At 35.5% G+C, this 24,420-nt stretch overlaps 1 protein-coding gene across 2 annotated transcripts; it reads left to right on the top strand.

Annotated features, from left to right (window-relative positions):
• The first annotated feature begins 12,034 nt into the window (after positions 1–12,034).
• LOC131948662 (zinc finger protein 883-like) lies at positions 12,035–22,066 on the top strand. Of its 2 annotated transcripts, none has more exons than XM_059310289.1 (2): positions 12,035–12,149; positions 19,974–22,066. In XM_059310289.1, exon 2 carries the CDS (start codon positions 20,006–20,008, stop codon positions 21,830–21,832), a length of 1,827 nt encoding a protein of 608 aa, XP_059166272.1. In that variant the 5' UTR covers positions 12,035–12,149; positions 19,974–20,005; the 3' UTR covers positions 21,833–22,066. The 2 variants fall into 2 exon arrangements, with proteins under 2 accessions (XP_059166272.1, XP_059166271.1); XM_059310288.1 differs by having other exon boundaries at positions 12,043–12,093.
• The last annotated feature ends 2,354 nt before the right edge of the window (positions 22,067–24,420 follow it).

The following is a 24,420-nucleotide window of genomic DNA, read 5'->3' as shown; positions in this document are numbered from 1 at the left end:
TAGGGAGCTAAATCTTTTCTGTTTTCTGAACGCCCGATTTTGACCCAAAAATAAATGGCGTACCATCCGTACAAACCCCACAGTCGTTTTAACCCATTTTAATCATCCAGTTTAAAAAAAAACGTATTTATTTTCTCCATGCTATCTTCACAAAATAGCAACACATCTTTGCTATCATCTGAATGAATATAGACAAAGACCAGCAGCAACTGCGAACACGAACTTACGTCTGTTTCTTTATCAACTTCAAGAGCAAACAATTGTGGAAGTTTGATTTCATTAAAAAATTGTTATTTAACATGTACGGAAATGTCAACTAAAAGCCGCTGAAGAGTATTATTAGGCATAGATATGCGTTGCATCTTTACTGCACTGGAATCCCCAAGAATTAACTTCACCATCTTCAACATGCAGTGTTTGATGAGATTATCTCCTATTGTGTTTTTTTTTTTTTTTTGCTTGGTATTTTCTATGATTTTCATTTGATGCTTGGACTAATGCTGTGTTTCCTTGGTGAAAACTTCCGGTTCGATCAATTCTCTGACGTTTTCAACTAGCTTCATGCCGACGAAAGAACTCCAGATCTTTTTTGTTGTTTTCCGAATGACTCGTCTGGAAATGACGTTTTAGATATAAATGTTTCATAGACTCATGACTGAGAACAACTTTGCACAGTACGCGATGTTCCTTCTCTATTCCATTTGTAGTGATGTTAGTAAAGCCGAATTTCAGATATTCTTCTAAATATTTATGTTTTGTTTCTCATTGCTAAGGTTTAGTACAGGGGTCTCCAAATTTTTCAGTCCGTGGGCCGCATTAACTATCAAAGTTCAGTTCGGGGGCCAGGTTCTTTCAGGCATGTTTTTGATTTTTCTGTGCAAAGTTCCTCAGCCATCAACAACAAACGTTTTATCCGTGGACAAAAATATCTTCTCGGGCCGGATGAGAGGACATCGCGGGCCGCATCCGGCCCGCGGGCCGTATTTTGGAGACCCCTAATTTAGTATATCAGTTGGCGACCCCCCAGAAAGCCCTTCGCGACCCCCAGGTTGGGAACCCGTGGACTAAAGGAATACAGCGAGGTTAATTCTGTGCTTGAGGGAGATACTGAATGCTTAGTCTTGTGCGGATCGCATCGGGTGACACCATTTAAGGGGGTGACACCAAGGCAAAAAATAGAAAAATATATAGAGAAAAACTTGAGGGGGCGGGGGGGGGGGGGTGCAAATCGAGTTTGAGGGGGGGTGCAAATCGAAAGTTTGAAAGTTTGTCCACGGGAAGGTTCGCTACGCCTCTGGTAGGGGGGGGGGGGCAGAAGCGTAGCGACAGGGGGGGGGGGCGGGGGGGACATATATGTCCCCGGGCGCCGACCTTAGGGGGCGCCAAAATGGGTTGGAAAAATAAATTGAAAGGTTTAGGGGGTGGAAATCGAAAGTTTGAGGGGGGATGGAGTGCAAGTCGAAAATTTGAGAGGGGGTTGCAAATGGAAAAGTTTGTCCCCGGGCGCCGGGAAGGGTCGCTACGCCTCTGGGGGGAGTGACACCATTAAGTGCCGCACCGGGTGGCACCCGACCTCGCTACGCCACTGGGTTAGGTACTATCAGAGCTGGTTCAACTCAAGGACATACTACTCACTTTAATCTGCATTCCAACTGGAGACTTTCGGTTTAGCAGTCGCGCTCTGATGACCCATTAAATGGAATGCAATAATATGTTGATTAGTTTGAGTCATCAAATGAGTGGTGAGAACGTGGATCTTGATAGATGATCTAAATGTTGAAACGCCTACTTAAGAGATGCTAAAACCATCCGAAAGTGCAGGTAAAAATATGGCTTCCAAAGAGACTGAAGAACAATTATCATAATAGAGTACGGCACTCGAGTTTGTGGATTGTAATCTTAAAGACAGTCACAGTAGTATTGATTTTCGGCAGTTATGTTTCGGATTTTGCCTAATACTTACGGACAGATAATAAGGGATTTTAGTTAATGCATTAGTTGACGCAGAAGCGTAGCTAGGGAGGGGGGGGAGGCTGCCCCGCGCGCCGACCCTAAGGGGCGCCAAAATCGGTGGACATTTTTTTAAAACTGATTTTATGCTGCAGTTTTTAATTATAAACAGTCTAAGTTAAGAAATGTAATGGCTACAAGCCTTTACATACTTATTTAACTATTTTTTTTATCTTGATAGTTTAACTGTCAAATATGTAACATTTAGAAACAGTGATCGGCAAAAACCGCTAGATATGTGTGTGGGAGGGGGGGGGGGGGGGGCTTTTTCGCGACCAAAATCGTAAAAATTTAAATTAGATTGATTAGTGGTTAAACGTTACCACTTATGAAAAAAACCCAATCGTATTAAAACGTATTGTACGATTTTTTAACCGTAAAAAATGTTGTGACTTTTATCAAGATAGTAAAAGGGTGTGGGCGCTTTTTTTGCTAAATACAATTGCAAGGATTTACACTGGATTATTGATGAGATAACCCAGATCGCTTAGAAAAGAAACTATTTTACCAAAGTGCATGGCACGGTTAAAACCTGTTCTACGAACCTTGTCCAAGATGGTGGGGAGGAGTGTGGGGTGGGGGCGCTTTTTCGCGAACAAAAATCGCAAGTATTTGTACTGGATTGGTTTTAACACCTAGAAATAAACTAATTATATCAAAGCGTATTGTGTAACAGTAAAATAAAAAAAGTATGGTGGGTGGCCGTGGCACGTTTTTTTTCGCCAATGTAAATGGGAAGGATTTACACCGGAACGGTGATTAGATAAATCGTATTACACTAAGACTAAGAGTATAAACCATTTGTATTAGTGCGTAATGTACAATTTCACTAGCCAGTTTTGTTAAGATATGACTCGAATAGTTCTTTGTAAGATTCTTACGATTCGCTCGACTTCAACATGAAAGATCAGATACTTTTATTTGATTGCATTACATCTTTCCTGGGTCACTGTAGTAAAGAGAATTAAATATCACGGATTCTTGAATCGCTATCCGATTATTAAAATAGCATGCAGTTGGAGCGGTTGGGTGGAAGACAATACTCTTGCCGAAATTTTAAGAGCTAAAAAATAGTATATTGTACAGAATTGATAATTTTTTGATTGCTTTTTTTCATCATCATTCCTTTGTGGCTCCAAGGGAGCAAAGGCAAGTCATAATACTGCAATTTTCATATAGTTAAAGCCACTAGACTTACTAAACGATGTAAAAATGGTACAAAACGATGACTGCTAATGCTTTATTACTTTGTTCAACCTAAATGATAATTTAAAAGTGTAATACACTCAGTAGCGTACGCAGGGGGGAGCAGGGGGAGCGGCCGCTCCCCCTCTGGCCATTTTTAGCAAAGTGGCGCCTTTTTAGAAACTTTTTTTAACTCAAATTTTTAAACATTTATATTTGTTAAAAAATTATTTTTGGTCGGTACATTTTAAACGTAAATCTCTGTGCATATTGTTTTTTCAATTACCAGTAAAAGTTGTGTGAGCAGTACAGTGATCTAAACCATACCTTCTCATTATGTTAAAAAATTATCCTTAAAGAACACAAAAAGTCCGTAGCTAATAAAAAGTGCGTAATCTGAAATGTAAGACCGATATTTTAGTTATATGTAGGCTATCATTCCGAAAACCAAACTTCTATATTGAAAAGCTGGCTTATATACCAACTCTGATTTAAAAACTTTCATTATGCAGTAATAGTTTAGCATTTATAATGACAATATATTTAATTCTGACTGTAGACAAAATATTTTTGTAAAAACGAAAAGTGTTACGCTACTTCATTAGATTCAAAAGTAATTATTGATTTGTTTTGATATTTATAATAAAATGTGTAGACATATACATATTTATATTAATATATTGATTATTTCCCCTTTTCGCTAGTCTTAATAGATGTCCCAAGAATTATTATGTAATTTTCGTTACAAGAATTACGAAACAGATTATGCCTCGTTCATTGTTTTTGGTTGTAGTGTGTTTATATATATATATATATATATATATATATATATATATATATATATATATATATATATATATATATATATATATATATATGTATATTGTTTAGAGTGATAACATATTTTTTTTGATTCGTCGGCCTACATTGTGTTTTTTTTATTTCTTCAGAGTGCTAATTCAAATTTATTTTACATCACATCGAAGCAATAACATACAGCTAATATATACATACATATATATATATATATATATATATATATATATATATATATATATATATATATATATATATATATATTGTAACGTTTACCTATCTATCAGCCAAATAGACGGTGAACGTCCCCGGATTCTTTTTTCGGGGTCATATGCAAATACCTTACGGCCTAAGTGGATGAACCTTAACACAACGACACACTAGGGCTCGAATTCAATGTCTAGGGAAGCTAGTGATACTATTGTAATTAACACTCATCCAATCTACATATAACCTTTAATCAGCGAACACAGTAGTGGCAGAACACAAGGTTGAACTAGATAAAATATTTAATGTATAAAATATCAAAAACCCAACTTACAAAATGCAGGAAAAAACACTATCACAGATTTCTACACTGTCTAAAAATAGCCACAGGCCACACAACACTGCTGTAGCTTCAGGAATTACTTAGCGACAAGTAATATTAAACTAGAAGACTAAATCAACTTAAGAAAGCAAGGCACACACAGGTCTTAAGTACTCTCACGTTCAAATGGTCAGAGTCTATAGCCGGACAATATGGACGGCTGCCTGATCAAGGTAAAACTGCCCCGTAGACTGCCACGTGTTGCGAGTGTGCAGTGCAATTAAAGACTTCTGCGACAGGGGAGGTTATCCTCAACTCATGTAGCCATTGGTTGGGATAATCATCTGATCAGAATCATTCAATCAGATCTTAATGGAAAATTTCTATGTCTCAAACACCTTAATTAGTCAGTGGAAAAACCCCAGGTGTTACACCATCACTCCCTATAAGGAATTATACAATGTCAAAATAAAAATGGAACCTGACTCGACCTAAGTAGGTCACATCCCCTCCCTTTTTGGAAGTGACAGATAGGTTCCACAAGAACATACATAAGGAACCAATCTGGCAATGAAATAACAAAAATGTTTTACAAATGTAGGCAATCAAAATCATAATACCAGATGAAAATATCCCTGAACATAAAAGGGAAGTAACTCCAACTTTTACAATAGGTGAAAGGGGAGTAACCCTTCAAAAAGTAATTATACATCAAAATCCCTCAGAAAAGGGTATTACAATATTTCCATGTGGATATTAAAAGTGGTAAACCCGCCAGGGTAAGACCTTTATTTCAATTACTAGCTACAATATCAATTGAGTCATATGAGACATATTATTATAAAAGATTACATATAATCAAAAACCACCTTTAATTAAGGTTCACCTGAAAATAAACAAAATATTCAACAGGATTGGAATTTTGAAAAATTCTAACTCACACCACTCATTTTCATATGAGTGACACTCAAACAAAACCTGTTTATGGTCCTAATGAACCACAAAGCATGTCACATGATCAATGTGTGTAACAAGATTTTACATCCTTGACAAACAATCAGCCACAACATTATCACTACCCTTAATGTGTGAAATTTCCAGATTAAAATTTTGGAAATATAAGCACCACCTCAATATTCTTTGATTTGTCTGTCCTAACTTAGAGGTAAATTTCAGGGGATCATGGTCAGAAAACACTCTGACTGGATTGGTTGAAGAAGAGACATAGACTTCAAAATGTTGTAATGACAAAACCAAAGCTAAAGCTTCTTTTTCAATAGTAGAATAATTCTTTTGGTTCTCATTTAACTTCCTGGAAAAAAAGGCAATGGGATGGTCAATTCCCATGTTGTCTTCTTGAAATAGGACTGAGCCAATGGCTAAGTTGCTAGCATCAATGGCAAGTTTAAAGGGTTTGCTAAAATTTGGTGCAGCCATAACAGGAGCATTTGATAAAAATGACTTAATGGTTAAAAAGGCTTCTTGACATTTATTTGACCATTCAAACTCAACACCCTTTTTCAATAATGCAGTAAGAGGTTCAGCAATAGCTGAAAAGTTTTGACAGAACCGCCTATAGTAACCAGCCATCCCAAGGAACTTTTTGATCTCTTTACAATTTTTGGGAGGTGGCAACTTTACAATAGCATCTACTTTAGCTTCAATGGGCCGAACTTGGTTCGTTCCCACTTGATAACCCAAATAGGTAATTGAAGCTTTACAGAAATCACTTTTATGTAAGTTTACAGTAAAATTAACTTCAGACAATTTTCTAAAAAGGTTAGTCAACTGAACAATATGTTCTTCAAAAGTATTAGAAAATACAACTATATCATCTATGTAGGCCTCACATTGGTCTATGTCAGCAATGACAGAGTTAATGACCCTCTGGAAAGTTTGACCAGCATTTCGCATACCAAAGGGCATACGTTTGTATCTATAAAAACCATTAGGGGTTACAAAAGCAGATATTTCTTTTGCACGGTCAGATAATGGGATTTGCCAGTATCCTGAAAGTAAATCAATTTTGGAAATTATCTTAGCTTGACCAACTTTATCAATAACGTCTTCTATTCGAGGTAATGGATAGGAATCAGCTTTGGTGAGCGCATTTACCTTCCTAAAGTCGGTCACAAACCTGAAAGATCCACCGTCTTTCGGGACTAGAAGACATGGGGAACTCCAGTTGCTGAAACTGGGTTCAATGATATCATTCTTGAGCATATAATCAATTTCATCTTTTATCAAAGCAGCTTTTTCCGGGTTAACTCTATAGGGGTGTTGTTTGATGGGTTTTGCGTCACCTACGTCTACATCATGAGGTGGAACCTTCGCTTCTTTGGGGACATCCCCAAAAATAGAGGGAAATGTCTCAAATAACTGAGACAATTTATGGCTTTCTTCTGTGGACAAATGCATAAGGTGGACATTTAAATTATCTAAAAAGGAAGAATTTACCAATTTTGGGGGTTTCAATTTATCATGTATCACATCATCAGAAACATTTGAACATACAGGTAAAGTAATTTTAGCTGTGGAATGAAAATTGTTACAATTATCATAATACTTTTTCAGTGAGTTAACATGATACACTGTCTGTTTTTTTCTTCTGTCGGGCGTATTGACAACATAGTTCAAATCACTTAATTTTGAATGCACAGTAAAGGGTCCACAATATCTTAAGGATAACGCATTGTTCAGATTAGGCACTAGCACAAGAACTTCCTCGCCTGGATTGAATGTTCGTTAACGAGAACTCTTATCATACAGTCCTTTCATTCTCACTTGGGCCTTTCTTAAGTTCTTGTGAGCCATTTCGCACACGGCTTTCAGTCGAACGTGAAAATCGTCAAAGTTTTCCACTGGATGATCACTGGTACCTGTCCAACGTTCGTGGATCAGCTTCAGGGGACCACGGACAGAATGTCCAAACACAAGTTGAAAAGGAGAGTAACCTAAAGCTTCCTGGACACAGTCTCTCGCGGCGAAAATAATCCATGGAACAGTCTCGTCCCATTGGGTGTTACTTTTAGCGAATGTTCTTAGCATGGATTTTAGGGTCTGGTGGAACCTCTCAAGTACGCCTTGAGACTGAGGGTGGTAGGCTGAGCTGGTGATGTGGGTAACGCCTAGCTTGGCTAGCGCTTCCTGAAAATGGTGACTGGTGAAGTTGCTGCCTTGATCTGTTTGAACAATTCTAGGTAATCTAAAGGTAGTGAAGAACCGGGTCATGGCTCTGACTACAGTCTTTGCCTTAATGTTCCGTAAGGGGAACGCCTCGGGAAAACGGGTACTTGAACACATAAAGGTAAGTAGGTACTCGTTGCCCGCCTTGGTTTTAGGCAAGGGACCTACACAGTCCATGACGATTTTAGAAAAAGGTTCTTCTAATACAGGAATCGGACTCAAAGGGGCCTTAGGAATTTTCTGGTTTGGCTTTCCGGCCAACTGACAGTTCGTGCAACTTTTGCAGTAACGCGACACATCATTTCTCATTTTGGGCCAAAAGAACAGTTCTTTGATCTTCGCCGTCGTTTTAGTGACTCCTGGGTGCGCTGACATTGGATGGTCATGTGCCAGTTTCAGTATTTCATGCCGATAAGGTGGAGGGACCCACAGCTGGTTTTTACCCAACCATGGTTCGGCAGGTGAGGCATCCACTGGTACGGAGCGACGAAAGAAGAGGCCGTTCTCGGAGAAATATTCTCCATCGTCAGATGAGAGAGACTTTTCGACCATTGCTTTGAGTTCCGCGTCGACTTTTTGAGCTTTAATGATATCTTCCTGAGATATCCTCAGGGGTAAGCCCAGGCTTGTGTTTTCTGGAAGCATAGACTCCAGTTTGGGAGTCGAATTTCTTGACGATGATGGTAGATGTGGTTCAGACGTTGTGTCAGCCAATTGTTTGGTCTGGCTTCTTGTCACCGCACATGCAGGATACAGTTCATTATCATTATCTGGAACTGTTGACAAAGGGTCTGAAACCGTACAGGGGTATACTTTGCTTCCCGCAAGGTCATTCCCTAGAAGTAGGTGTACTCCTGGGACTGGAATACTATCTATCACACCTAAAATGACCTCACCTTCGACGAGATGATGTTTCAGGGCAAACTTGTGTAGAGGGACGACAGTAGGTTTTGTCCCCACTCCCTGGATAATGGAAATCCTTCCGGTGTTCGTCTCTGGTGTAATGTCCATTGAACTTTTCAAAAGGAGTGATTGTGACGCTCCTGTGTCTCTTAGGACGGTGATATTCCGCTGGGACAACGGATCACCTGATTTGCTAATGATGGCTTCGGCAATAAAAGATGAAAAGTCAACTTTTCTCGATCCCTCGAGATCGGTAGACTCGGAAGAAACTGGATGGTGGCGAGAACAGTCAAAATGTGACTGCACATAATGTGTGGAGACTTGACTACCTTCTTGCGGACACTTAGGGTTAGAGTCCTTTAGAATTCTAGAGTTCATAGTTGAACTGATTGCTTGAGGGGATAGAGCATAGTGCGCAGAAGAACGCACCACCTCTCTGTTATATTGACGACGTTTGTAACAGTCCTTGACATGGTGACCAGGCCTTTTGCAGAACTGGCATACTGCTCGACGATTGAGAGTTGATCTTGGTTTCTCTCTGGACTGTGATGCCTTCAAATGTTGGCCAACAGGAGGATTGCTGCCAAAAAGGGGAAGCACGGGGTTGAGGCGGTTTCCTGACACTGGTGGTTTCTTATGCACCAACATATATGTGTCAGCCGACTCAGCAGCCTTCTGGATATCAGTTATCTTGTTATCCAGTATGTGTAGTCGTATCTCTTCAGGCAGGGACGTTAGGAATTCTTCCCTTAGGATAAGTGACCTGAGTTTCTCAAACTCAGAAACTTCTTCAGAGTGTAGCCACCTTGAGAATATTTTCTCCTTTTCAAAGAGAAATTCCACATATGATTGAGTGGGTAACTTGCGGAGTGTTCGGAATTTTGTCCGATAGGCCTCGGGCGTCAGTGCGTAGGCCTTTAAAATGGCAGTCTTGACCAAACTATAGTTATTTTGAACGTCGTGAGAGAGTGCCTGGTATGTTTTTGCAGCTTTCCCAGTAAGGACAGAGCTCAATAAAGCAGTAATGGAAGTTTCGGGCCATTCACATGTCTTCGCTAAACTCTCAAACGAGTTAAAGAAAACGACCAAATCTGTTTCATCAAATTTAGGAACTAATTTCCCAAATTTGGCAATCACTTGCCCTACCGACAACTTTTTTGGATCTACCAGAGAAGTGACATCACTAACTTGACCAAACTCTAATTCCAACCTCCTCTTATCTAAAGCAATTTTAGCCTCTAACTCCTGTTTCTCTAGAGCACTTCTAGTTTCAAACTCCTTTTCTTTTAAAGCCTTCTCTAAAGCAATTCTAGCTTCTAATTCTATCTTCTCTAGAGGTTTCTCCTCGCGGAGTAACACCCCAGCCAACAAGCTTTCATCAAATACCCCTTCATTAATAAAATGAACAACAATTTTATCTCTCAACACCTCTGACTTCTGCGTAACAGAATAATCCAATTTCAATTCCTTAACAAGACTAATCAAAACTTTTCTACTCAACTTCTCGACCTCTTCAAAAGTGGGATTAGCCAAAAAAGACTCCATAACACTAACTTGAAAATCACAACAAGCCTAGATTCTTTAAATTAACACACCGTGTTGGGCCGTGTACTTGACCTCTAAATGTAGGACGTGACACGTCTGCTTATTTGACCTAGATACTCTAGCCTGAGCGCGCGTTGTAAGAACACTGCGCTACTGGATATAAAAACAACTAAATCTAACTAACCTTAGTATTCACCTGATATAACCAACAACTGGAACGACAGATTAAATCTCGGCGAGCCCCCACTTTGTAACGTTTACCTATCTATCAGCCAAATAGACGGTGAACGTCCCCGGATTCTTTTTTCGGGGTCATATGCAAATACCTTACGGCCTAAGTGGATGAACCTTAACACAACGACACACTAGGGCTCGAATTCAATGTCTAGGGAAGCTAGTGATACTATTGTAATTAACACTCATCCAATCTACATATAACCTTTAATCAGCGAACACAGTAGTGGCAGAACACAAGGTTGAACTAGATAAAATATTTAATGTATAAAATATCAAAAACCCAACTTACAAAATGCAGGAAAAAACACTATCACAGATTTCTACACTGTCTAAAAATAGCCACAGGCCACACAACACTGCTGTAGCTTCAGGAATTACTTAGCGACAAGTAATATTAAACTAGAAGACTAAATCAACTTAAGAAAGCAAGGCACACACAGGTCTTAAGTACTCTCACGTTCAAATGGTCAGAGTCTATAGCCGGACAATATGGACGGCTGCCTGATCAAGGTAAAACTGCCCCGTAGACTGCCACGTGTTGCGAGTGTGCAGTGCAATTAAAGACTTCTGCGACAGGGGAGGTTATCCTCAACTCATGTAGCCATTGGTTGGGATAATCATCTGATCAGAATCATTCAATCAGATCTTAATGGAAAATTTCTATGTCTCAAACACCTTAATTAGTCAGTGGAAAAACCCCAGGTGTTACACCATCACTCCCTATAAGGAATTATACAATGTCAAAATAAAAATGGAACCTGACTCGACCTAAGTAGGTCACAATATATATATATATATATATATATATATATATATATATATATATATATATATATATATATATATATATATAAATATATATATATATATATATATATATATATATATATATATATATATATATATATATATATATATACTTATATAGAAAATATTACGAATTCGGCGCCTTTTTTTGCTATTTCCGCTCCCCCTACAACGAAAACCTGGATACGCCTCTGAATACACTATTATCGGAATTGTTAAAAAGACAAGGCAAAAAGTAGACCAAATATGCTTGCACCTTTTACAAAGTACACGCTAGTCTAAAGCAGTGTTTTTTAACCTTTTTGGAGGTACCGAACCATACCAATTTCATATGCGCCTTCACCGAACCCTTCTTAATAGTTTTATCGTCCAGATAAAATCTTGAAACCTACGAGTCGGGTGTGTGCCATGACCTTCGCCAAAGCACTGAGACTGACTTACCGAACCTCTTGGGTTCGATAGAACAGGTATTAAGAACCACTGATCGAAACTTTTGTGATTTCTTCTTTTTATTCGTTTCGGTTTCATCAAGAGCATACGCGTAGGCAACACTTCGTTTACTATTTAAAGTGTATAAACATATTATCTGTTTCAGTCTGACGTGAATAAATCTTTAGGCCCACCAGAACGTGCTCTTGGGATCACACTTAATCAACTGACTGTAAAAACGATGGGGGGGGGGGGGAATGTGTGTCATAAACCCTACTCTAACCAGATTTAAAAAAAGAAACTAGAAATGTATAGCATAGCTTACATGTCGTAAATGTAAAAGCGGTGTAGTTTGGGAACTCTTGTCTTCAAGGGAGATTACTCTAATAATATATTCAAGATGGGGACCCAAGTTTTGTATCTCAAACGACAAACATCGCAAAAAAGTTCATTTTAGGAGTGTTTTAAGATCATTTACGAATTACAACATCAGATAAGAAAGGTCTAATGTTACTACAGCTTACACACGTGAACAAGTGAATAGCCGCATAGCCATAGGCCTATTTGGCATTTGGTGTTAAACATTTAGGAGAAAAATATTTTATAAAATTTAAATTTAAATACTAAATAGATAGGCCCTAGTACTACTAGTACTAGATCTAGTAAATAAATAGAATCTAGATTCTAGATCTAGAATTCTAGATCTAGATCTAGTTGTTAGCCCTATTGGTCAAAGCTAGTGACAAAGCAAAGAAATAACCAAATACTGAAATAGCTAAAAATACAGCACATTTAAAATAACACACACGTGAACTAGTCAATAGCTGCATAGCCATAGGCCTAAATTGATGTTAAACATGTTGGAGAAAAATATTTTATAAAAAAGTTAGATCTAGATCTAGAATCTAGATCTAGAATTCTAGTCTAGATCTAGTTGTTAGCCCTATTGGTCAAAACTAGTGACAAAGCAAAGAAATAACCAAATAGCTAAAAATCCGGCACATTTAAAATAACAACGGCTACCAATACTTAGGCCATGAATATTATTATTAATAATTTATTAATAATAATATATAATATTATGGCCTAAATGCCAAATGGACACCAGTGAGTTGACGAAAAATTGACGAAAATCCTTCCGTAATGTTGTTGACATGGAATACAAATGTGCTTTTTTAGTTTTAGGACCGTAAAAATAATAAAAGATAGGCTAAAATTTTATAAAAAACTTAAGCCTAAAATTAATTCAGAAATTTAATATTTTTTTAAGCAATGCTATACAAGTTGCGGATCCAGAGAACTTGAAAATAATGTGTTGAGTTTAAGGCTACATTTCAATTTATTTTCTCAAGCCTAAGTTATAACCCGATGTTTCACTTTCGTAAGACAAACATTGATTGGCTGTTCAGGAACTCCGTGATCGATTTCTGACAGCCCCACTTTATAGTTTTTTTGTTTACAAAACTTTGCAGATCAAGTTTTTAAATAACAATGCAAATTTAAACAACATGACCTAGTTTTTCTTTTTTTAGCTTACAATGTGTGCAATAAAATTTATGGTGGCCTATCGAATAGCAGGATGCCATTGTTTAGGTCGCCATTACACATGAAAAACAAATTGTTTTTGCTTTTTTTAAATTTTTATTTAGTTACCGAAAATATTAAAAGCATCAGATACATCCAATCTTTAGTTAAGTCCAAAAAAAACCAGACAGGCAGGATTATTTACATTATTTGTCAACACAACACCATATTAAATGAACACACTGATTAAGTCTGATTAAGAGAATTAAATTATTTCTTTAAGTAATTTGTATTACTTTTAGGCGATAAAATTGTATACATTTCATAGCGTACGTCCCCATAAGTAGATCTATAGATCTAAATCAAATTTGAATGAAATAGTTCATTTATCTATATACTACTAAAAGTCAAGTTTGTTTACATGTTTGAATATTTATTTTTTTGTTTGCCTGATTGACTATTGCTCATGGTTGCACTCATCGTGGAAAGCTGTAAAATAGTATGTAGGTAGAGAAAAATTTTTGTTTTAAGACAGACTGTTAATCACAAATTTATTTAAAGACGTTAATTAATTTATTGATTTATTCATTGTTAAATTAACCGTATTTTTTTTTAAAATGTTAATACTTTGAATAAACTTTGTGGGGATAGTGACGTCCCTTGATGTGTTTACTTTTTTTGGTACAATAAAAATGGCGGACTCCACCATAGACTTTGTGGCCCATTCAAAAGTTTAACGCGTTACAAAGCTAATTTTCTGCCGGCTATAACTTAAACAATACGTCCGTTTGCTGTATTTATTACGTTCCAACACTTATATCAATTTTCAACTGTCTTTTTCATTTAGTTTTACGATAAATTTCTCTAGATCTAAAGATCAGCTATCGAAGGAAAGTTATGAATAGGTACTAGGATTACATCTCGTTTTAACCCGCGCGGCGAGTTTTTCGTCCCCGTTACCCAGACGCCGAGAATTTGCGGCGACGCGAGTGCTATAGTTTCGTAATTTTTATCGCTCGGTGTTATCGCCCGATCAATTTTCGTGCGATTATCGATTTTTCATAAAAAAATGGACAGTTTGCGTTTTCATTGTTATTTTAATTTTGTTCATGGATTATTCGAGATGGAGTATTTCAGTGAAAATAAGGTAAGTTTAATTTACTCCCTACTGTTTATTTTTATAAAAAGGAGAAAAGTAATTGCATTATTTGAATTCTACACCACTTTTCTCTATTGTTTCAAAAAATCAAGTTGTTTGGACATAGCGCACAAAAGTTATATGCTGCGCAGTTTTGTTACCTTTATAAAAATACGTTTGTTTACAATTTGAAAGCGAAAGTGGCAAGGGAGGTAATAGAAAAAAATAGCGGCGAGCGATGTTTTGACGCCGGCGATAGTGGCGAACGATGTTTTGCCGCCGGCGATAGTGGCGAACCATATTTTAACGCCGGCGATAGTGGCGAACCATGTTTTCCCGCCGGCGATAGTGGCGAACGATGTTTTGACGCCGGCGATAGTGGCAAACCATGTTTTTCCGCCGGCGATAGTGGCGAACGATGTTTTGCCGCCGGCAATAGTGGCGAACGATGTTTTGCCGCCGGCGATAGTGGCGAACGATGTTTTGCCGCCGGCAATAGTGTCGAATGATGTTTTGCCGCCGGCGACAGTGGCAAACCATGTTTTGACGCCGGCGATAGTGGCGAACCATGTTTTGACGCCGGCGATAGTGGCAAACCATGTTTTTCCGCCGGCGATAGTGGCGAACGATGTTTTGCCGCCGGCAATAGTGGCGAACGATGTTTTGCCGCCGGCGATAGTGGCGAACGATGTTTTGCCGCCGGCAATAGTGTCAAATGATGTTTTGCCGCCGGCGATAGTGGCGAATGATGTTTTGCCGCCGGCAATAGTGGCGAACGATGTTTTGCCGCCGGCGATAGTGGCGAACGATGTTTTGCCGCCGGCAATAGTGTCAAATGATGTTTTGCCGCCGGCGATAGTGGCGAATGATGTTTTGCCGCCGGCGATAGTGGCGAACGATTTTTTGACGCCGGCGATAGTGGCAAACGCTGTTTTGATATTGAAGGTAGTGGAGAAGAGGGGGGGGGGGAGGGGAAGGTCTGGTGCGGTATTAGCAATAAACATTCAATATTTAGTGTCTTCAGAAAAACCATTTTATTTATTTTGATGTGAAAGCAAATAATGTACTGTTTACTTTTCCAGATAGAACCTACACTTCAAAAAACCAGCACATCTCTACGATATGATAAGCAGTTATATGGCCTAATGAGGGAACACTGTAAAGAGGAATTAAAACTATTACAATAAATGTGTTCATCTTTTATTTAGATAAATTAAGTAATATTTTTTTAAATAACTTAAATAAATTTTGAAGCAGTACATTGAAAGTTTAGTGATATGAACTAGTTCTATATCTTTTTAAAACCAACCAGTCCAATGTTGAACTTCTTCTGAAATGTAAAATACTAATGAATAGACAGAAACACATCTTTTTTAATTAAACTATATTTATAAGTAGACTAACAAGTTAATTACATTTATACAAATAAAAGACCTTACATTTCTAATAGACCTAATTTGCCATCATTTTTTTTTTACATATATTAGTTCAGTTTTTCAATGATGTCAGGTGCGTCGATGGCTCAGCGTTTTACCTTTTTACCATATTTTACCTATTTGTCAACATTTTAGATAGAACCATCAAACACACTTATTTCAGAGCTTCACTCTGGTTAGTTTTTAGCTTTAGATTCAAATAGTTTGGACATAAGCTGATATTGTATGAACAAATTTAGTATTTAAAAATAGGGGGTGTACCCTGTTCCACCCCTTATTTTTTGTTAAACAGATAGATTTAAACACATATTTTGATTACTTCTGTTTAAGAATAGAGTTATCTTGAGCTAGACAAATTTTGAGACTTAAGTGCTTAATAACTCAAATTTGCCATTATGTTGCATGTCACATCAACAAGACTTCTGTTTTGCGAAATTGTATAATTTATCAGCTTTGTAGCAGTTAAAACAAAAATCTTTTCAGTTATGAATATTAATTTGATTGTAATAACTGACACATCCATAGCTCATCATTCTCAGCAAGTTTTAACTTAATTTTCTGAATAGTTAAAATTTTGACTGAGATTGTATGAATGCAATGTATATGAAAAATTAGGGGGGGTACCCTGTTCTACTTCTGTTTTTGTTTTACTCTGCCCATAAATTTCTAATTTTATTGTTTATTATGCTTCCATATATAATAAATAAAGATATTATAAAGTTATAACACATTTGACCATATGGTTTACAAGCTAGGACAATTTTAGTAAACGCTTAAAAAAACTCTATCACAGAAATTGAAAAAATCCTATGTTAAAAAAATCACATTTTTTAATACGAAAAAAAATCATAACTTTTTAACCGTTTGAGCTACATCAAAAAGGAAAACTGTTCTGTTATTGTAATTTTCTGCTCCTTTTAACTGTAGTAGTTGTTTCCCTAGAAAACCAATTTTAAAAATTTATCCTAGTACCTAGTTATGAATCTAGCCTAGACTAGATCTAAATCTAGATCTAGCCTAGATGTAGGTCACTAGACTCAATGTAAATTCTAGATCTAGACTTAATGTAAATTCTACATCTAGAATCTATTTCAGGCCTTAATTATTTTATATAAATCTTTGTTTAGCTTCAATGATCATCTAATTCGAGAATACATGGGATTTTTTTTTATCTAGGTTCTATATCTAGATATAGTAGGATTACTCACTAACTTGGAGGCGTGGTCGGCTGCTAACAACAATATGGCGTCCGGACCGGACGCAGGACTTCCGACCATTTTTAGGCCATGTTTACCACGAGCAAAATGGCGGGTGTTCACATTATTTAAACATGGTATAGGTGGCCAGGGCTAGATATGCCAGAAAAGCATTTTAAAATTTGCTTTGGAGAATGAAGGCTAAATTTTAAAGTCAGTGTCATAAAAATTAATAGAACTTTTTTTTTTACGTTTTCAATTATTTTTTCTTAAGCCCTATATGTGAATGATAAGGTTGACTATCAGGACCTCGCGGGGCACAGGGCAGGTGAAGTAGGGTTCATCTGTTTCTTTGTCCTAAGCATATGAAAGGATAGTGTGGTCAGAGACATGCTCGGCTGGAATCGTTTTTTAAACGATAAATACATGTTGTCTGAGACTTGGCGGGACACTGGGCAGGTGAAGTAGAGTTGAGTAGGTCACATGTGACGTCAGTATATGAAGGGATAGTCCGAAATCGGTGTTTTCAGAGTTTTTAAAAGATAAAAAACATATTTTTGAATGTGGGGTCTGTTTTTTGTGACGATAAGTGACACTGCAGTAGCGTAGCGAGGAGGGGGGGGGGGGGCGGTAGGGGAGGGTAGGCGGGGGGGGGGGGGGAAGTGAGGTGGATGGGGGAAGGGGGGGCGGGGGGGGACATATGTTGGGGCGCCAAAATGGTTTGGAAAAATAAATTGAAAGGTTGAGGGGGGTTCAAATCGAAAGTTTGAGTGGGGGGGGGGGTGCACATCAAAAGTTTAAGGGGGGGGGTTCAAATCGAAATCTTGCGGGGGGGGGGGGGGGGTTCAAATCGAAAACTTTGTCCCCGGGCGCCGGGAAGGGTCGCTCTGCCTCTGAGTGACAGACGTGATGTTTTTTGATGGATGACCCCCGAAACTCACAGTTATCCAACGGATGACGGGTATTCTAGTTTATATTCTAAAATTGGAAGATTATGCCATTAGTTTTGAACTGTTTTGTGTTCTTTCCAAAGTTTAAAGAAGTCACATGTGAAGTCATTGTTTATTTCATTCTTTTCACAACAATAAATGCTTTTCCGGTTGCATTATTAAAATTGTGTTTCTACATTCGAATATGCCTTAAATTTTATTTCCCTTCTTTAAATAAAATTTAGATAATACATTTATAACATCCACCATATATTATTTTCAACAAAAGCCAGTATCTTCAAGTTTTCCATATTTAGCTGAACATTCTGATCACAATCGCCTATAAAAACTTGCTGACAGAGAGAGAGAGAGAGAGAGAGAAGTGCGCATATGGACTTTTATATATTAAGATTAATATATAGATCTAGAGGTAATCTATCGTTTTAGCTGCGTAAAATCCGCGAGGCTGGTAATGTGAAAAAAAGTTGCCTCATTGTTAAGGCTTTAATAGATGTATATTATGATATATTTTTGTCAAATATTATAGATAACTGAATAATAAAGCAATAGATAAATATATCAATATAGGTCAGAAATTAACTTTAAACAGCAGTGTTTGCGAGCAAGATTTGCTATATAAACAGCGGCCACCTGTATATTAGAGTGGTTTCCCCTGAATCTCTAATTATAATTTAGCCAAAAAATTTAAACAGGATGATTGCTAAAACAATTGAGCTTGGTTGCATTGGATGTAAACATTGCTAGATCTAGTCTTTATTTATTACTGAAAAGTTTTAATACATTTATTTACAGTTACATGAAACTTTGAAACATTTATGTAGCTTTCAAAACTTAAATCCTCCTAAAAATGTGAAATCATAAATTTAATAAGTCAACTTTTTTTCACATTACTAGTCTTGGCTGATTTTACGTACCTTAAACAATAGATTACCATTAAATATAGGGTCAGGGCGTAGGCATATGGACTATGGTAGGTACTAGATCTAGGTAGGGTAAGGATTTCTGTCACATTACTAAATTAAAATAATTACTATATCTAGTACTAGCTGTGGCCTATTTTAAAATAATTTTTAGTACATAAAACTAAGATTGATAGTTATTATTTTTATTATTAGATTAGAATCTACCTTTAAATATGTAAGTATAGGTTTTTAGGTAGGTAATAGACTTATAGATTTACAATATTTTATAACAAAGATCCGAAAATATTCAAAATATACTTACTTTAGGCCTATTAATATTATTAATTAATATTAATGCTTCTTTATCAACTCATAGCCCTTCTTCAAAATCTCATCAAGGCTTATTAATTTAAAATTAAAAAATTATTAAATAACAGGACTATTAATAATTAACTAGACTTACCCGGTCATCACTTGGATAACTGTAGGTTTTGGGGGTCATCCATAACATTACGTCTGTCATTTATCATCATAAAATAACCAGACCCCACATTCAAAAAGACGTTTTTTATCTTTTAAAACACCGATTTCAGCTGAGCATAGGTCTGACCACACTATCCTTTCATATATGATATCACAGGTGACCTACTCAACTCTACTTCAGTGTCCCGCCAAGTCTCAGACAACATGTTTTTATTGTTTAAATAAAAACGAATCTCGTCGAACATGTCTCTGACAACACTATGCCTTCATATGCTTAGGACAAAGAAACAGATGAACTCTACTTCATCTGCCCTGTGTCCCGCCAAGTTCAGATAGTCAAATTTATCATTAACATCTATAAAAAAAAATTGAAAAAAAAAATTATGAAGTATGAAAATTACATTTTTGAGTATTTTATCTCTAAACCATATGAGTTTGTGGGCATTAAGCTTTCCATTAATACTAAATTTATGAATCTAGCTTTATTAGGAGAAGAGGAATTTTTTTCTTCTATTTAATAAAGGTTGAACTAAAAGAGCAAGGGTCTAAGGTCTCTTAGATCTATATGAATTCTAAAAAAAAAATTAAGCAAGTGTAAAGTTAAGACGTAAATATTTAAACATGTTTATAAATGCAATCAATATATTTTCAAAAACTATTTTTAATTTGGTTTTCTAATCAAGATTTTTTTTTCCAGTTTTTTCTGCAACAATTCATCAATCTAAAGCTATGGAAAACACAAAGGACACTAATGGTATAGTTTGGGAGAGTTCAATTATGGTTAAACAGGAATTGAGTGACGGAATCATAACATTTATGGACATGAAATCAGATGAAACATCAGCTATTTCAAGTTCAGAAGGAGTACAAACAAATATATCAACACTCTTTTCAAATTCTGAAGATATAAAGCAAAATGTATCAACACAATTTTCAACTGTTAAAGACAAATACTTGGAGGAAACAAGGCCATTTTTAGCTTTAGAAGATAAAAATCTTGATAAAACAAAGCCTTTGTTTAATTTAGAAGAGATGAAACAAGATAACCCAACATTATTTTCATCTTCTGAAGACATGAAACCAAATCTATCAACAGCATTTTCAATTTTTGAAGATAAGAAACCTGAGATATTAACAATTTCATCTTTGGAGAGTGAACAACAAAATGGTTTCAAAGCACAGCAACAACTTTCTTCCCCACCAGATTCAACTGATTTTAAAGAAAATTTCGCAGTTCTGAAATCAGATCTTCAAAATGAATTAAAAGAACTCAAGTTATTACATACAAAATTGATTGATAATCTCCCAAAAGAATATCTGATTAGCAATAAGGGACTGAAGACATACAAGTGTGATATGTGTTGTCAAAGATTTTTCCATTTTGATCATGTTAAACAACACATAAACATTCACACAAGGGTGAATCCATATGGTCATGATTTTCGTCAGCAAGAAGTTGTTATGATCAGTCAGGGTGAACAGATTAAAAAAACAAACCTAGAACAGGTATACAATAAGTCTAGTTTGTCTAAAAAGTTCACTACAGAGTCTAGTTTATCCACACACACAAATATTCATTCTGGAATTAAGCCATATGAATGCTATGTTTGTCATAAAAAGTTTGCAAAGAAGAGAAATTTATCTAGACATAAAATAACTATCCATTCTAGTCTCAAGCCACATGAATGCGATGTTTGTCATAAAAGTTTTGCCCTTATTTCTAATTTATCTAGACATAAAAATATTCATTTACATAAGAGACCATATGAATGTGATGTGTGTCTCAAAAAATTTAATCATGAAGATCAATTATCTAGACATAAAAATATTCATTTACCACAGAGACCATATGAATGTGATGTGTGTCACAAAAAATTTAATCAAAAAAGTAATTTATCTAGACATAAAAATATTCATTTACCAGAGAGACTATATGAATGTGATGTGTGTCATAAAAAATTTAATTGTAAAGATAATTTATCTACACATAAAAATGTTCATTTACCAGAGAGACCATATGAATGTTATGTGTGTCACAAAAAATTTAATCTAAAAAGTCATTTATCTACACATAAAAATATACATTTACCAGAGAGACCATATGAATGTTATGTGTGTCATAAAAAATTTAATTATAAAGGTGATTTATCAGAGCATAAAAATATTCATTTACCAGATAGACCATATGAATGTGATGTGTGTCACAAAAAATTTAATCAAAAAAGTAATTTATCTACACATAAAAATATTCATTTACCAGAGAGACCATATGAATGTGATGTGTGTCATAAAAAATTTAATCGTAAAGGTCATTTATCTACACATAAAAATATTCATTTACCAGAGAGACCATATGAATGTGATGTGTGTCACAAAAAATTTAATTTTAAAGATAGTTTATCTAAGCATAAAAATATTCATTTACCAGAGAGACCATATGAATTTGATGTGTGTCACAAAAAATTTAATTTTAAAGATAGTTTATCTAAGCATAAAAATATTCATTTACCAGAGAGACCATATGAATTTGACATTTATCACAAACGTTTCCTCTAAATCTAGTTTATCTATGCACACAAATTTTTACTCAGGACTTGAATGTGTTGTTGGTCATTAAATTCTCTTTCACAAAGATCTTTAATTATCTATACGAGCCGACCCGCGGCGTATCATACGCCGCTATTTAGTTGATTTATTTTCTACTTTCAGTAATTCATAATTTGTGAATTCGACAGTACCAATGCTGCCACTGAAAATATTTGCTTTAAAACACTAACCCCCCTCCTTTCCCCTAACACCGACCCTACACCCCCCCCCCCCCCCCCCCCGTGAAAGCAGCCTCCTCTTAGTTACCTCTTGTAAGTTTAAAGTCGGTTCAAACTTAATTATCTGCGCCTAATAGCCGTCACTAAACCTGGCTGTACGGTTTGTAAACATTAACGTGACCACAGCTCAGCAGACCATGTGGGGGTGGGGTAGGGTGATAGTGATAGAGAGAGGGGACTGTAAGGAGGCGCTGCAGCTTGTTTTCTAACGGCTCGCAGAGGAGAATTATATATATAGATATAAAATTATTGCTTTTTTTTTTTTACTAATACCACATTGTGTAGGCTGAAAACACACCATTAATGTTTGTCATACAGGATATAATACTCTTCATAATATTATTTGTCATACAAAGTATTACAAATGATTAATATTCTAACTAGACAATTCACACAAAGGAAGAAAAACTACATGGAAAGAATTGGTGTCATGAATCTCCATAGCACATTTATTATCTAGTACAAGTTGTTAAGGCTAGCTTTGTTTCGGTTTTTTGGAAAATATGATGGCTAAATTCTTATCCTTTACATTACCCATAAAACAATACTAACCACTAATAAACACCAACATTTTAAATGTACAATTATAATTTGAATCATTGAAGTAATACTTACTCTATATTTTTCTATATTGAATATAATTCATTTTATGCAATTTTAAATTTTGTATAACTAATTATTTAACCCATTAAGTTGATCATAATTATGATAATTGAAGTGAGCAACAAAATGTATTAAGTAATGTAGCTGAAAATGATTAAATTTTTAAGACATAAGATACAATTTATTATTATGATTATTATTGATGTTTAATTTATCTTTTTTTTAGAGACATAATAAATATTTTCAGCTTTTAATTAGCGTTAATTCCGTTTTTTTTGGGTTATTATGATTGGATGGGCTGTTATGATATATAGGTCTAGACCAGGGGTCTCCAAACTACGGCCCGCGGGCCAGATGCGGCCCGCGAGGTCCTTTCATCCGGCCCGCGGAGATCTTTTTGTCCACGGAAAAAATGTTTGCTGGTGATGGCTGAGGAACTTTGCCCAGAAAAATTAAAGACATATCTGGAAGAAACTGGCCCCCGAACTGAAATTTGATAGCTAATGCGGCCCTCGGGCTGAAAAGTTTGGAGACCCCTGGTCTAGACCAATCTATACATATATATATATATATATATATATATATATATATATATATATATATATATATATATATATATATATATATATATATATAAATGAATGTATGTGGGTTTGAATATATTCCATTTTATGCAATTCTAAATTTTGTATAAATAATTATTTAACCCATTAAGTTGATCATAATTATGATAATTGAAGTGAGCAACAAAATGTAGTAATTAATGTAGCTGTAAATGATTACATTTTTTAGACATAAGAAACAATTTATTATTATGATTATTATTGATGTTTAATGTATCTTTTTTTAAAAGACATAATAAATATTTTCAGCTATTAATTAATCAGAAAGTGTTAATTCCGTTTTTTAGGGTTATTATGATTGGATAGGCTGTTATGATATATAGATCTAGACCAATAAATATATATATATATATATATATATATATATATATATATATATATATATATATATATATATATATATATATATAAATATATATATATATATATATATATATATATATATATATATATATATATATATATATATAAATATATATATATATATATATATATATATATATAAATATATATATATATATAAATATATATATATATATATATATAAATATATATATATATATATATATATATATATATATATATATATATATATATATAAATATATATATATATATATATATATATGAATGTATGTGGGTTTGTTTGTTGATTTGTCCTTATGTCATTACTACACCTTTCACCTATCGCCATCACACTTTGGGGAGTTGCTGAATAGGTTTCTTTCTGTGTTGAAAGGGGTGGGGGGGGGGGAAGAAGATTCAATGTCACAAGGGCGGCGCACCGGCAAAGTTCGATGCGATTTGTCTCTATAATACGGTATATAAAGAGTCTTGATGCGGTTAGACACCGTTCATCCTAGTGCCATAAAACTCTGGGGAGTAAAACTGCAACAGGCGCAGCTCACTAAATTAAATCAGGCGCAAAGGCGCCTACGTTCGTGCGATGTATAAATTGGGGTATTATAGTATTTTATCGAATGATATTGTTTGCTAAACTTTGCAATGACTCTTTCGCGATTAAAAAAATATAGTTCGGCCAATTCCAATTGAATAAAATGTGAACGATTGTCCAGTTAAGTCTGTAGAGCATT

Source organism: Physella acuta, unplaced genomic scaffold, assembly GCF_028476545.2.
Source record: "Physella acuta isolate Inbredline_101_S28 unplaced genomic scaffold, ASM2847654v3 ptg000657l, whole genome shotgun sequence".
Lineage (NCBI taxonomy): Eukaryota > Metazoa > Mollusca > Gastropoda > Physidae > Physella > Physella acuta.
The sequence above is the reverse complement of the archived record's forward strand: the minus strand, read 5'-3'. Positions and strand labels throughout refer to the sequence as shown.

Coding starts and splice junctions, on each gene's coding strand:
- LOC131948662 (XM_059310288.1), top strand. CDS start 12,048: ATGGGGACCCAAGTTTTGTATCTCAAACGACAAACATCGCAAAAAA. Junction 12,094..19,973: donor ACGACAAACATCGCAAAAAA/GTTCATTTTAGG, acceptor TTTTTTTTCCAG/TTTTTTCTGCAACAATTCAT.